Consider the following 12747-nt stretch of genomic DNA (forward strand, 5'->3'; position numbering starts at 1 on the left):
AAATGTACTTTATGAAGGTTTATTATGTTTCTACAATAAACAGTAGAATGAAAACTAGCTGCAATCATATGTTACATATCCCAGTTAGGTATCATTCTTGGAATAAAATTCTATACAGACTTCAATCAAAAGTAACACTCTGAAATTAATAAGAAGGTCTCAAAGTGTTAAATTATAAAGCAAAATCATTGGTTTCATTTTCATTTTACAACTGCTATAAACATTTATGCATCAGTTCACTAATAAACACTGTCCCTATTAATGAAATTCTCCATATATATATATATATGTACACATATCTATGAAAAGAGGTTCAAGCAGTAATGAAACATTCTAGTAAAGTCCTACATTTGTACACGTAGGACTTGAGAAGAACATAATATGAAAGTGGTACTGTTTTTCTTTACATCTGTACAATGGCAATACAGAGAGAGTGCACTTAGAATAGGTTGTACAGATGTCCAAGATTTTTTCTTAGGCTGATTTTTTGAGATTTTTATTGTATACACAAATTTTGGCAGATGAACTTGTATATCTAACTTGGAAATCAGCAACTAACATTACAAATTTCTGATGTGGAGCAGGAGCAAACATTCCCAACTGCCATTCTACAGCACTAAAAGAAGGAATCTTTTCACAACTCTTGCAAGATGTTAACAGTTCCACCACACCTTTTTAAAGTCTAATTTCCCTGAGAAAGGAACCACTTAAAATATTACCAGATGAAACCTGAACAATGCATTTCTTAATTGAATGCATTTGTGTAACCACAAAGCTATATAGTTTTATTAAATTTTAAGAATCTTGATACAAAATTTTCTGTCCAGTGAAAGGGAGTCTTTTTCATTTGAAGGCTTTAAATGGTGTCTGTTCAGCCGTTTTTGAAGTAATATCCTAATATCTATTGCCACCTAACCTCTTTAGCAGTGGATCGTCATATATCCAGCATTCTCCATCTTCATGGAACACCTAGAAAGAGATCAAATGCAGTTTAAGTTCCTTAAAGTTCAAACAATTAAATTAACAGTACTGCAATAATACAAATTAAATACATATGGTGCTACTGATTTGTAGATTAGAAGGCACACTGACAGACCCAATAATTACTGAGTGGCTAAAGGAACTGCCCAACTTAACACTAAGCCATACTAACTAGAATATCGTAGGTTTGATTCCTGGTCTCTACTGGGTTAGTGCATTTCCGCCAGGGCAGCAGCTGGGGCACCACAATTGGCATCAGCACTCCTCAGATGTACGGGGAGGGGGAGAATCAGAGGTCTTGCTTCTAATCTCTATTCAATGACCCCTGCTGGGAAGTGTTTACATTGGAGGATCTTGCTTGGCCATGATGCCCTCCCCAATTGAAGAGTCTGCAAAAACTCACTATGTGGGCTCACACATGAAGAATCACCACATGAGTGTGACACCAGAGGTATCTTCTGAAGAGAAGGAACAAGATGTACTAGGGTTAAAGAACCAGCATAGAAAAGATTTTGTTTGAGGTAAAGAAGCTAAATTTTCAGGAATAATTAATATTGCAGCACTATACAGCACCTATTTTACTATAACCAGCAACTCAAATTCTTTACTGGATTAAGAATTGAAGCACTTATGAAAACTAATTGTGTAACAAATCATCATGAACTTGGTGTGGTCAGTTTGTTAGACTGCTACAGTTCCTTTAATAGCATTGTCCCAAAATCAGATCCCACTCGGGGATTCACTAAGTGCAAGTGAGTCACTTCTCCACAGAGACAGCACAATTAGCAGCTGAACCACATAAGCTGGTGACCAGATAAGAATGGCATCAACAAAGGTTGCTTTTCATTCAGCTGGGAAGTAGGGTACGTCAAGGAAAGATCAAAGAGAGAAAAATAACTTGCAAATGTTTTTTTAAGGTCAGCTTTTACCATGTATCTTGTTTTACTCTCGAGTATGCAGCAGAAATGAACTGTTGCATAGATCAGTCCAAAATAGAACCTGAGAAGGTGTCATACATTCGGTCTCTAAGAAAGCATTCTGTGCTTAAAGAAACCAATTTAATTTTCCATTTTCTACCATGTTACATTTCACCAACATGTTTTATTTTAGATCTCACCAGTTTATTCCACATGTAAAATCATTAATAAATCACTACTAAATGGTGTTAAAATCACTGAATCTGGAAAAAGCAGAGTTAAATTGCAGTGTATGTGGTTTCATACCCGTGTCTCCCATTGAACTTCGTTCTCTTTTCTCTCCCTTGCTTCAGCTCTTTGTCTTTCCTCAAGTCTGTGCTTTGCATCTGTGGCAGCATCGATATCCTTAATTTTTAAGTTATGCGTTACATCCTTCCAAAGTCTGAATAAAAGCACAATTTTTTTTTATAAGAAAGATGAACAAGGGAATTGATTCAACACTTTTAGACAGGCAGACAAATTACATAAGAACATAAGAACATAAGAAATTGGAGCAGGAGTAGGCCAATCGGCCCCTCGAGCCTGCTCCGCCATTCAATAAGATCATGGCTGATCTGATCCCAACCACAAATCTAAAGAACACAAGAAGTCGGAGCAGGACCCGGCCACATAGCCCCTGGGCCCTCTCCGCCACCCACAGGGCATTGACCGATCCGAACTCAGCTTCATGTCCAATTTCCTGCCCGCTCCCCATAACCCCTAATTCCCTTTACTTCTAGGAAACTGTCTATTTCTGTTTTAAATTTATCTAATGATGTAGCTTCCACAGCTTCCTGGGGCAGCAAATTCCACAGACCTACCACCCTCTGAGTGAAGAAGTTTCTCCTCATCTCAGTTTTGAAAGAGCAGCCCCTTATTCTAAGATTATGACCCCTAGTTCTAGTTTCACCCATCTTTGGGAACATCCTTACTGCATCCACCCGATCAAGACCCTTCACAATCTTATATGTTTCAATAAGATCGCCTCTCATTCTTCTGAACTCCAATGAGTAGAGTCCCAATCTACTCAACCTCTCCTCATATGTCCGCCCCCTCATCCCCGGGATTAACCGAGTGAACCTTCTTTGTACTGCCTCGAGAGCAAGTATGTCTTTTCTTAAGTATGGAGACCAAAACTGTATGCAGTATTCCAGGTGCGGTCTCACCAATACCTTATATAACTGCAGCAATACCTCCTTGTTTTTATATTCTATCCCCCTAGCAATAAAAGCCAACATTCCGTTGGCTTTCTTGATCACCTGCTGCACCTGCATACCAACTTTTTGATTTTCTTGCACTAGGACCCCCAGATCCCTTTGTACTGCAGTACTTTCCAGTCTCTCGCCATTAAGAAAATAACTTGCTCTCTGATTTTTCCTGCCAAAGTGCATAACCTCACATTTTCCAATATTATATTGCATCTGCCAAATCTCCGCCCACTCACCCAGCCTGTCTATATCCCCTTGCAGGTTTTTTATGTCCTCCTCACTCTCTACTTTCCCTCCCATCTTTGTATCATCTGCAAATTTTGATATGTTGCACTCGGTCCCCTCCTCCAAATCGTTAATATAGATTGTAAAGAGTTGGGGACCCAGCACCGACCCCTGTGGAACACCACTGGTTACTGGTTGCCAGTCCGAAAATGAACCATTTATCCCAACTCTCTGCTTCCTGTTTGATAACCAATCCTCCACCCATGCCAGAATATTACCCCCAATCCCGTGATTTTTTATCTTAAGTAATAATCTTTTATGTGGCACCTTGTCGAATGCCTTCTGGAAGTCTAAATACACTACGTCCACTGGTTCCCCTTTATCCACCCTATACGTTATATCCTCGAAGAACTCAAGCAAATTTGTCAGACATGACTTCCCCTTCATAAAGCCATGCTGACTTTGTCCTATTAAATTATGCTCATCTAAATGTTCCGTTACTGTCTCCTTAATAATAGACTCCAAAATTTTACCCACCACAGATGTTAAGCTAACTGGCCTATAATTTCCAGCCTTCTGCCTACTACCCTTTTTAAATAACGGTGTTACATTAGCAGTTTTCCAATCTGCCGGGACCTCTCCTGAGTCCAGGGAATTTTGGAAAACTATCACCAAAGCATCCACAATCCCTACTGCCACTTCCCTCAAGACCCTAGGATGGAAGCCATCAGGTCCAGTGGATTTATCCGCCTTGAGTCCCATTATTTTACTGAGTACCATCTCTTGAGTGATTTTAATCGTATTTAGCTCCTCCCCCCCGAGAGTCCCCTGTTTGTCCAGTGTTGGGATATTCTTAGTGTCCTCTACTGTAAAGACTGAAACAAAATATTTGTTCAGCATTTTTGCCATCTCCATGTTTCCCACCATTAATTTCCCGGTCTCATCCTCTAAGGGACCTATGTTTGCCTTAGCCACCCTTTTTCTTTTTATATAACTATAGAAACTCTTGCTATCTGTTTTTATATTTTTTGCTAATTTCTTTTCATAATCTAACTTCCCTTTCTTAATCAATCCTTTAGTTACTTTTTGCTGTCTTTTGAAGAATTCCCAATCTTCTATCCTCCCACTAAGTTTGGCTACCTTATATGTCCTTGTTTTTAGTCGGATACTATCCTTGATTTCTTTACTTAGCCACGGGTGGCTGTCATTTCTTTTACACCCTTTTTTCCTCAGTGGAATATATTTATTTTGAAAGTTGTAAAATAACTCCCTCCATTGCATTGTTTCAGCATTTAGATTTTCCAACATGTCTTCCCATGTTCTATGGAATATACTGTGTATTCACTGCAGCTCTGCAACACTAACACAAAACTCCCAAAATATTAAAAAGATGTATTTTACAGATATCTTAAATTACTGTGCAATTAGAAGGGATGACATGAAGCTTAGCTAAAGAGGTGGTGTTTTAAAATAAAAGGAAGGTGGAGAGGCAGAGGGGTTTGGAGAGGCGGAGGGGTTTGGGGAGGCAATTCCACAGCTGAAGACCTACAAGGCTGGGGGTACAGCTGCCAATAGAATCATAGAAGTTTACAACATGGAAACAGGCCCTTCGGCCCAACATGTCCATGTTGCCCAGTTTATACCACTAAGCTAGTCCCAGTTGCCTGCACTTGGCCCATATCCCTCTATACCCATCTTACCCATGTAACTGTCCAAATGCTTTTTAAAAGACAAAATTGTACCCGCCTCTACTACTGCCTCTGGCAGCTCGTTCCAGACACTCACCACCCTTTGAGTGAAAAAATTGCCCCTCTGGACCCTTTTGTATCTCTCCCCTCTCACCTTAAATCTATGCCCCCTCGTTATAGACTCCCCTACCTTTGGGAAAAGATTTTGACTATCTACCTTATCTATGCCCCTCATTATTTTATAGACTTCTATAAGATCTCCCCTAAACCTCCTACTCTCCAGGGGAAAAAAGTCTCAGTCTATCCAAGTCAAACCATCAAGTCCCGGCAGCATCCTAGTAAATCTTTTCTGCACTCTTTCTAGTTTAATAATATCCTTTCTATAATAGGGTGACCAGAACTGTACACAGTATTCCAAGTGTGGCCTAACTAATGTCTTGTACAACTTCAACAAGACATCCCAACTCCTGTATTCAATGGTCTGACCAATGAAACCAAGCATGCTGAATGCCTTCTTCACCATCCTATCCACCTGTGACTCCACTTTCAAGGAGCTATGAACCTGTACTCCTGGATCTCTTTGTTCTATAACTCTCCCCAACGCCCTACCATTAACGGAGTAGGTCCTGGCCCGATTCGATCTACCAAAATGCGTCACCTCACATTTATCTAAATTAAACTCCATCTGCCATTCATCGGCCCACTGGCCCAATTTATCAAGATCCCGTTGCAATCCTAGATAACCTTCTTCACTGTCCACAATGCCACCAATCTTGGTGTCATCTGGAAACTTACTAAACATGCCTCCTAAATTCTCATCCAAATCATTAATATAAATAACAAATAACAGCGGACCCAGCACCGATCCCTGAGGCACACCGCTGGTCACAGGCCTCCAGTTTGAAACACAACCCTCTACAACCACTCTCTGTCTTCTGTCGTCAATCCAATTTTGTATCCAATTGGCTACCTCACCTTGGATCCCGTGAGATTTAACCTTATGTAACAACCTACCATGCGGTACCTTGTCAAAGGCTTTGCTGAAGTCCATGTAGACCACGTCTACTGCACAGCCCTCATCTATCTTCTTGGTTACCCCTTCAAAAAACTCAGTCAAATTCGTGAGACATGATTTTCCTCTCACAAAACCGTGCTGACTGTTCCTAATCAGTCCCTGCCTCTCCAAATGCCTGTAGATCCTGTCTCTCAGAATACCCTCTAACAACTTACCCACTACAGATGTCAGGCTCACCGGTCTGTAGTTCCCAGGCTTTTCCCTGCCGCCCTTCTTAAACAAAGGCACAACATTTGCTACCCTCCAATCTTCAGGCACCTCACCTGTAGCTGTCGATGATTCAAATATCTCTGCTCGGGGACCCGCAATTTCCTCCCTAACCTCCCATAACGTCCTGGGATACATTTCATCAGGTCCCGGAGATTTATCTACCTTGATGCGCGTTAAGACTTCCAGCACCTCCCTCTCTGTAATATGTACACTCCTCAAGACATCACTATTTATTTCTCCAAGTTCCCTAACATCCATGCCTTTCTCAACCGTAAATACCGATGCGAAATATTCATTCAGGATCTCACCCATCTCTTGTGGTTCCGCACATAGATGGCCTTGTTGATCCTTAAGAGGCCCTACTCTCTCCCTAGTTACTCTTTTGCCCTTTATGTATTTGTAGAAGCTCTTTGGATTCACCTTTGCCTTATCTGCCAAAGCAATCTCATGTCCCCTTTTTGCCCTCCTGATTTCTCTCTTAACTCTACTCCGGCAATCTCTATACTCTTCAAGGGATCCACTTGATCCCAGCTGCCTATGCATGTCATATGCCTCCTCCTTTTTGACTAGGGCCTCAATCTCCCGAGTCATCCAAGGTTCCCTACTTCTACCAGCCTTGCCCTTTACTTTATAAGGAATGTGCTTACCCTGAACCCTGGTTAACACACTTTTGAAAGCCTCCCACTTACCAGATGTCCCTTTGCCTGCCAACAGACTCTCCCAATCAACTTCTGAAAGTTCCTGTCTAATACCATCAAAATTGGCCTTTCCCCAATTTAGAATTTTAACTTTTGGGCCAGACCCATCATTCTCCATAACTATCTTAAAACTAATGGAATTATGATTACTGGTCCCAAAGTGATCCCTCACTAACACTTCTGTCACCTGCCCTTCCTTATTTCCCAAGAGGAGGTCAAGTTTTGCCCCCTCTCTAGTCGGGCCATCTACATACTGAATGAGAAATTCCTCCTGAATACTCTCAACAAATTTCTCTCCATCCAAGCCCCTAATGCTATGGCTGTCCCAGTCAATGTTGGGAAAGTTAAAGTCCCCTACTATTACCACCCTATTTTTCTTGCAGCTGTCTGTAATCTCCTTACATATTTGCTCCTCAATTTCCCGTTGACTATTTGGGGGTCTGTAGTACAATCCTATCAAAGTGATCTCTCCCTTCTTATTTTTCAGTTCTACCCATATAGACTCAGTGGGCGAACCCTCGGATATATCCCCTCTCACTACTGCCGTGATGTTCTCCCTAATCAAGAACGCAACTCCCCCTCCTCTCTTACCTCCTGCTCTATCTTTCCTATAGCATCTGTACCCTGGAACATTGAGCTGCCAGTCCTGCCCCTCCCTTAGCCATGTTTCAGTAATAGCTATAACATCCCAGTCCCATGTACCCATCCATGCCCTGAGTTCATCTGCCTTGCCCATCAGACTTCTTGCATTGAAATAAATGCAGTTTAATCTAGACTTCCCTTGGTCTTTGCCCTGCTTTCTCAGACCATCTGTCCAGTCATGTTTTGTACACTCTCCCTTACTGCCTTTTGTTTCTGTCACCACTTTACTTCCCACTGACTTCCTGCATCGGTTCCCATCCCCCTGCCACATTAGTTTAAACCCTCCCCAACAGCACTAGCAAACACTCCCCCTAGGACATTGGTTCCAGTCCTGCCCAGATGCAGACCGTCCAATTTGTACTGGTCCCACCTCCCCCAGAACCGGTTCCAATGGCCCAAGAATTTGAATCCCTCCCTCTTGCACCATCTCTCAAGCCACGTATTCATCCTAGCTATCCTGTCATTCCTACTTTGACGAGCCCATGGCACTGGTAGCAATCCTGAGATTACTACCTATGAGGTCCTACTTTTTAGTTTAACTCCTAAACTCCCTAAATTCAGCTTGTAGGACCTCATCCCGTTTTTTACCTATATCGTTGGTACCTATATGCACCACGACAACTGAATGTTCACCCTCCCCCTCCAGAATGTCCTGCAGCCACTCCGAGACATCCCTGACCCTTGCACCAGGGAGGCAATGATGGGACACAGGGAGTGGGGGATGCACACGAGCCCAGAGTTGGAGGAATGCAGAGGTCTCAGAGGGCTGAAGAAGGTGACGGAGATAGGGAGGGGCAAGGCTGAGAATTTTGATTTTGAGACATAGGAGGACCAGCAGCCAATGTAGGTCAGCAAGCACGGGGGTGATGGGTGAGCAGGACTTGATGCGGGATAGGATACGGGCAGCAGAGTTTTGGATATGCTGAAGGTTATGGAGAGGGGTGATGGAAGATTGGCCAGGAGACCACTGGAATAGTCCAAGTCTGGAGGTGACAAAGGCATGGATGAGGATTTCAGCAGATGGGCTAAGGCAAGCAATATTACACTTGAAACAGTGTGCAACAATGAAAGTGAGGAAAGACAGCAGCTGGTAGCCCATGAACCCTATAAATACCGATTAACTTTCTATGGGCTAGTAGAATCAGAATGCTATGGCACAGAGATAGGCCATTTGGCCCCTCATGTCTGCCCCATTGTTTAGAAACATAGAAAATAGGAGCAGAAGTAGCCCATTGGGTCCTTCGAGTCTGCTCCACCATTCAATATGATCATGGCTGATCCTCTATCCCTATACCATATTCCCGCTCTCTCCCCATACCCCTTGATGCCTTGTGTGCCTAGAAATCTATCTATCTCCTTTTTAAATATATTCAGTGACTTGGCCTCCACAGCCTTCTGTGGTAGAGAATTCCACAGGTTCACCACCCTCTGAGTGAAGAAATTTCTCCTCATCTCAGTCCTAAATGTCCTACCCTGTAATCCTGAGACTGTGACCCCTCGTTCTGGACCCCCCAGACAGGGGAAACATCCTCCCTGCATCCAATCTGTCTAGCCCTGTCAGAATTTTATACGTTTTAATGAGATCCCCTCTCATTCTTCTAAACTCTAGTGTATACAGGCCTAGTCGACCCAAACTCTCCTCATACGACAGTCCTGCCATCCCAGGTATCAGTCTGGTGAACCTTCGCTGCACTCCCTCTATGGCAAGTATATCCTTTTTTAGATAAGGAGACCAAAACTGCACACAATACTCCAGGTATGGTCTCATCAAGGCCCTGTACAACTGCAGTAAGACATCCTTGCTCCTGTACTCAAATCCTCTTGCAATGAAGGCCAACGTACCATTTGCCTTCCTAACTGCTTGCTGCACCTTCATGTTTGCTTTCAGTGATTGGTGTACAAGGACACCCAGGTCCCTTTGTACATCAACATTTCCCAATCTATCACCATTTAAATAATACTCTGCCTTCCTGTTTTTCCTTCCGAAGTGGATAACTTCACATTTATCCACATTATACTGCATCTGCCATGTATTTGCCCACTCGCTCAACTTGTCTAAATCGCCTTGAAGCCTCTTTGCATCCTCCTCACAACTCCACCTATTTTTGTGTCATCAACAAACTTGGAAATATTACATTTAATTCCCTCATCTAAATCATTGATATATATTGTGAATAGCTGGGGCCCAAACACTGATCCCTGCCGTACCCCACTATTCACCGCCTGCCACCCGAAAAAGACCCATTTATTCCTACACTCTGTTTCCTGTCTGTTAACTAATTTTCAATCCATGCCAGTATATTACCGCCAATCCCATGTGCTTTAATTTTGCACATAGGAACAGGAGTAGGCCATTCAGCCCCTCGTGCCTGGTCCGCCATTTGATAAGGTCATGGCTGATCTGTGATCTAGCTCCATATACCTTAATACCTTTGGTTGCCAAAAAGCTATCTATCTCACATTTAAATTTAGCAATTGAGCAAGCATCAATTGCCGTTTGCAGAAGAGAGTTCCAAACTTCTACCAACCTTTGTGTGTAGAAATGTTTTCTAATCTCACTCCTGAAAGGTCTGGCTCTAATTTTTAGACTGTGCCCCCTACTCCTAGAATCCCCAACCAGCGGAAATAGTTTCTCTCTATCCACCCTATCCGTTCCCCTTAATATCTTATAAACTTCGATCAGATCACCCCTTAGCCTTCTAAACTCTAGAGAATACAACCCCAATTTGTGTAATCTCGCCTCGTAACTTAACCCTTGAAGTCCGGGTATCATTTTAGTAAACCTACGCTGCACTCCCTCCAAGGCCAATATGTCCTTCCGAAGGTGCGGTGCCCAGAACTGCTCACGGTACTCCAGGTGCGGTCTAACCAGGGTTTTGTATAGCTGCAGCATAACTTCTGCCCCCTTGTACTCCAATCCTCTAGATATAAAGGCCAGCATTCCATTAGCCTATAGCACACTAACCTCTTATGTGGGACTTTATTGAAGGCCTTCTGAAAATCCAAATACACCACATCCATTGGTTCTCCCTTATCTATTCTACTAGTTACATCCTCAAAAAACTCCAGAAGGTTTGTCAAACACGATTTCCCTTTCATAAATCCATGTTGACTTTGTCTAATCCAGTTGATATTTTCTAAGTGTCCTGTTATCATATCCTTTACAATAGACTCAGTTTTTCTCAATATGAGCCACTTAGTCTTATCATACTCACCTGCTCATACCCCATACTCTAATATTTTTAAAAATCTTTTTCAAGCAACAATTTAATTCCCTAATAAAATAATTTTTAGACTCTACTTTAACAACAGTTTGTAGCAGAATTCCATTCTGACCTTCCCTTTAAATTTTAGATAGATTTTATTAGGTTAGGGTATCAAGGGATATGGAGCCAATGGGGGTAAATGGAGTTGAGGTACAGATCAGCCATGATCTAACTGAATGGCAGAGCAAGCTCAAGAGGCTGAATGGCCTACTCCTATTCCTAATTCCCCCTCCCGCAATTATCTTAAGTACTGCCTCACCGACCAACAACTGATTGCTATTTACCTCAAAATAACCCTTTATATGTCATTTGTGACTGATTTGGGCCATTTCAGTGCTGTGGGGGTGGAAACCTGATTGGAGAGATTCGAACATGAAGTTGTGGGAAAGATGGGCATGGATTTTGGAAGTGACAACACATTTAAGGATTTTGAAGATAGGGAGGTTGGAGATGGGGTGGTAGTTTGCAAGGACTCAGAGGTCAAGGGTGGTTTTTTGACGGGGGGGTAATAATGGATGTTTTGAAAGGGAAGGGGCCAGTACTTGAGGAGAGAGAACCATTTACAATGTCAGCTAGCATGGGGGCCAGGAAGGGAAGTTGGGAAGTCAGCGGTTTAGTGGGAATGAGGTCAAGGAAGCAATCGTTGGGTCTCATGGATAAGTATAACAAACCATGAAGTTCATAAAGGGATTGTACATGCAGGCATCATTCTTCAGTGGTTGGCAGCAATGTTCTATGCTGTATTTATATATGTAGGCTGACTGAATAAGGAAGAAAGAACCGTTTTTCAACCACACCATCTTCCTCCAATGCCTTTTCTCCATTCTCCAGCTCGATGGCATTGCCCTCACTTGGTTCCACTCTTGAACATCTCCAACAATGGCTTCTTTTCCCGCCCCACTCCATTATATAACTATTTTAATGGACAAAAGGGAGCCTTTTCTCAAAGGCTTAAAATGGTGGGTTACTCAACTACTTTCGGAAACACAAGACACAGAATATCATTGAATGCGATCAGATAGAAATAAGACCCAACTAAAATCGTCCGTGTTTCTACTTTACTCTAATAAGTAATCTAATGCTCAGTTCAGATGTAAATATTAGAACCAATTCCAACTCTTGTGAATCTGGATGAAGATTAATATGTACACAAGTCAAATATACTTTCAATTTAGATTTATTTGCATTGACTCAGAGGCACAAAGCCAGGCAATACCCTATACTTTCTTCAAGACTCCTTTGAGGATAGGCTCAGACTTTCAAGTTTATCAATCATCTTCACAAACATTAAAATGATGGTTAGCACGTAGGATGTTTATGCAGTTTAAATCACATTCTTGAGGAATTGGAGGCCCAAGGGAATTCACAATGGAATGACATTTGGACTCCAAAAGGAAATGGCAGGTACAGTATTCTAGTGGTTATGGTAGTGGACTAACAACCCAATAGTTGCGAGTTCAAATCGCACCATGGCAAGTGTGAAAGTGAATTAAATAAATCTGGTAATGTGTAAGTTAGCACCAGAAAATGACTACGAAAGCAGCTAGATTTTTGTAAAAATCCAACAGGTTCACTAATGTCCTCCAGGGAAGGAAATATATGGTCTGGCCTACATGTGATTGACTCTAGTGCCCTCAAGGATGGGCAATAAATATTGCCTTGCCAGTGTCACGCTTATTTCAAGAACAAATATATCATATGTATAAAAAAGCATAGCGGAGTTCTTACCCATTTTTCAACATGTAGAGTCGCCACATGAAAACAAATAATGGGGGTAACTTCTCCCAGACCATCTGTT

General features: G+C 42.2%; 1 protein-coding gene across 7 annotated transcripts in view; it reads right to left on the reverse strand.

Moving 5' to 3' along the window:
• The window catches only part of osbpl9 (oxysterol binding protein-like 9), a 176799-nt gene continuing 164052 nt past the window's right edge, over window positions 1-12747 (reverse strand). For all 7 annotated transcript variants that reach the window (XM_067990225.1, XM_067990224.1, XM_067990223.1 and 4 more), the window contains 2 exons: window positions 2205-2340; window positions 1-969 (listed from right to left, as the gene is read on the reverse strand). In XM_067990225.1, coding sequence (XP_067846326.1) covers window positions 895-969; window positions 2205-2340 — 211 coding nt within the window. In that variant the 3' untranslated portion in view covers window positions 1-894. The remainder of the gene's footprint in view (window positions 970-2204; window positions 2341-12747) is intronic.

Source organism: Heptranchias perlo, chromosome 9 (assembly GCF_035084215.1).
Source record: "Heptranchias perlo isolate sHepPer1 chromosome 9, sHepPer1.hap1, whole genome shotgun sequence".
In the NCBI taxonomy this organism is placed as follows: Eukaryota; Metazoa; Chordata; class Chondrichthyes; order Hexanchiformes; family Hexanchidae; genus Heptranchias; species Heptranchias perlo.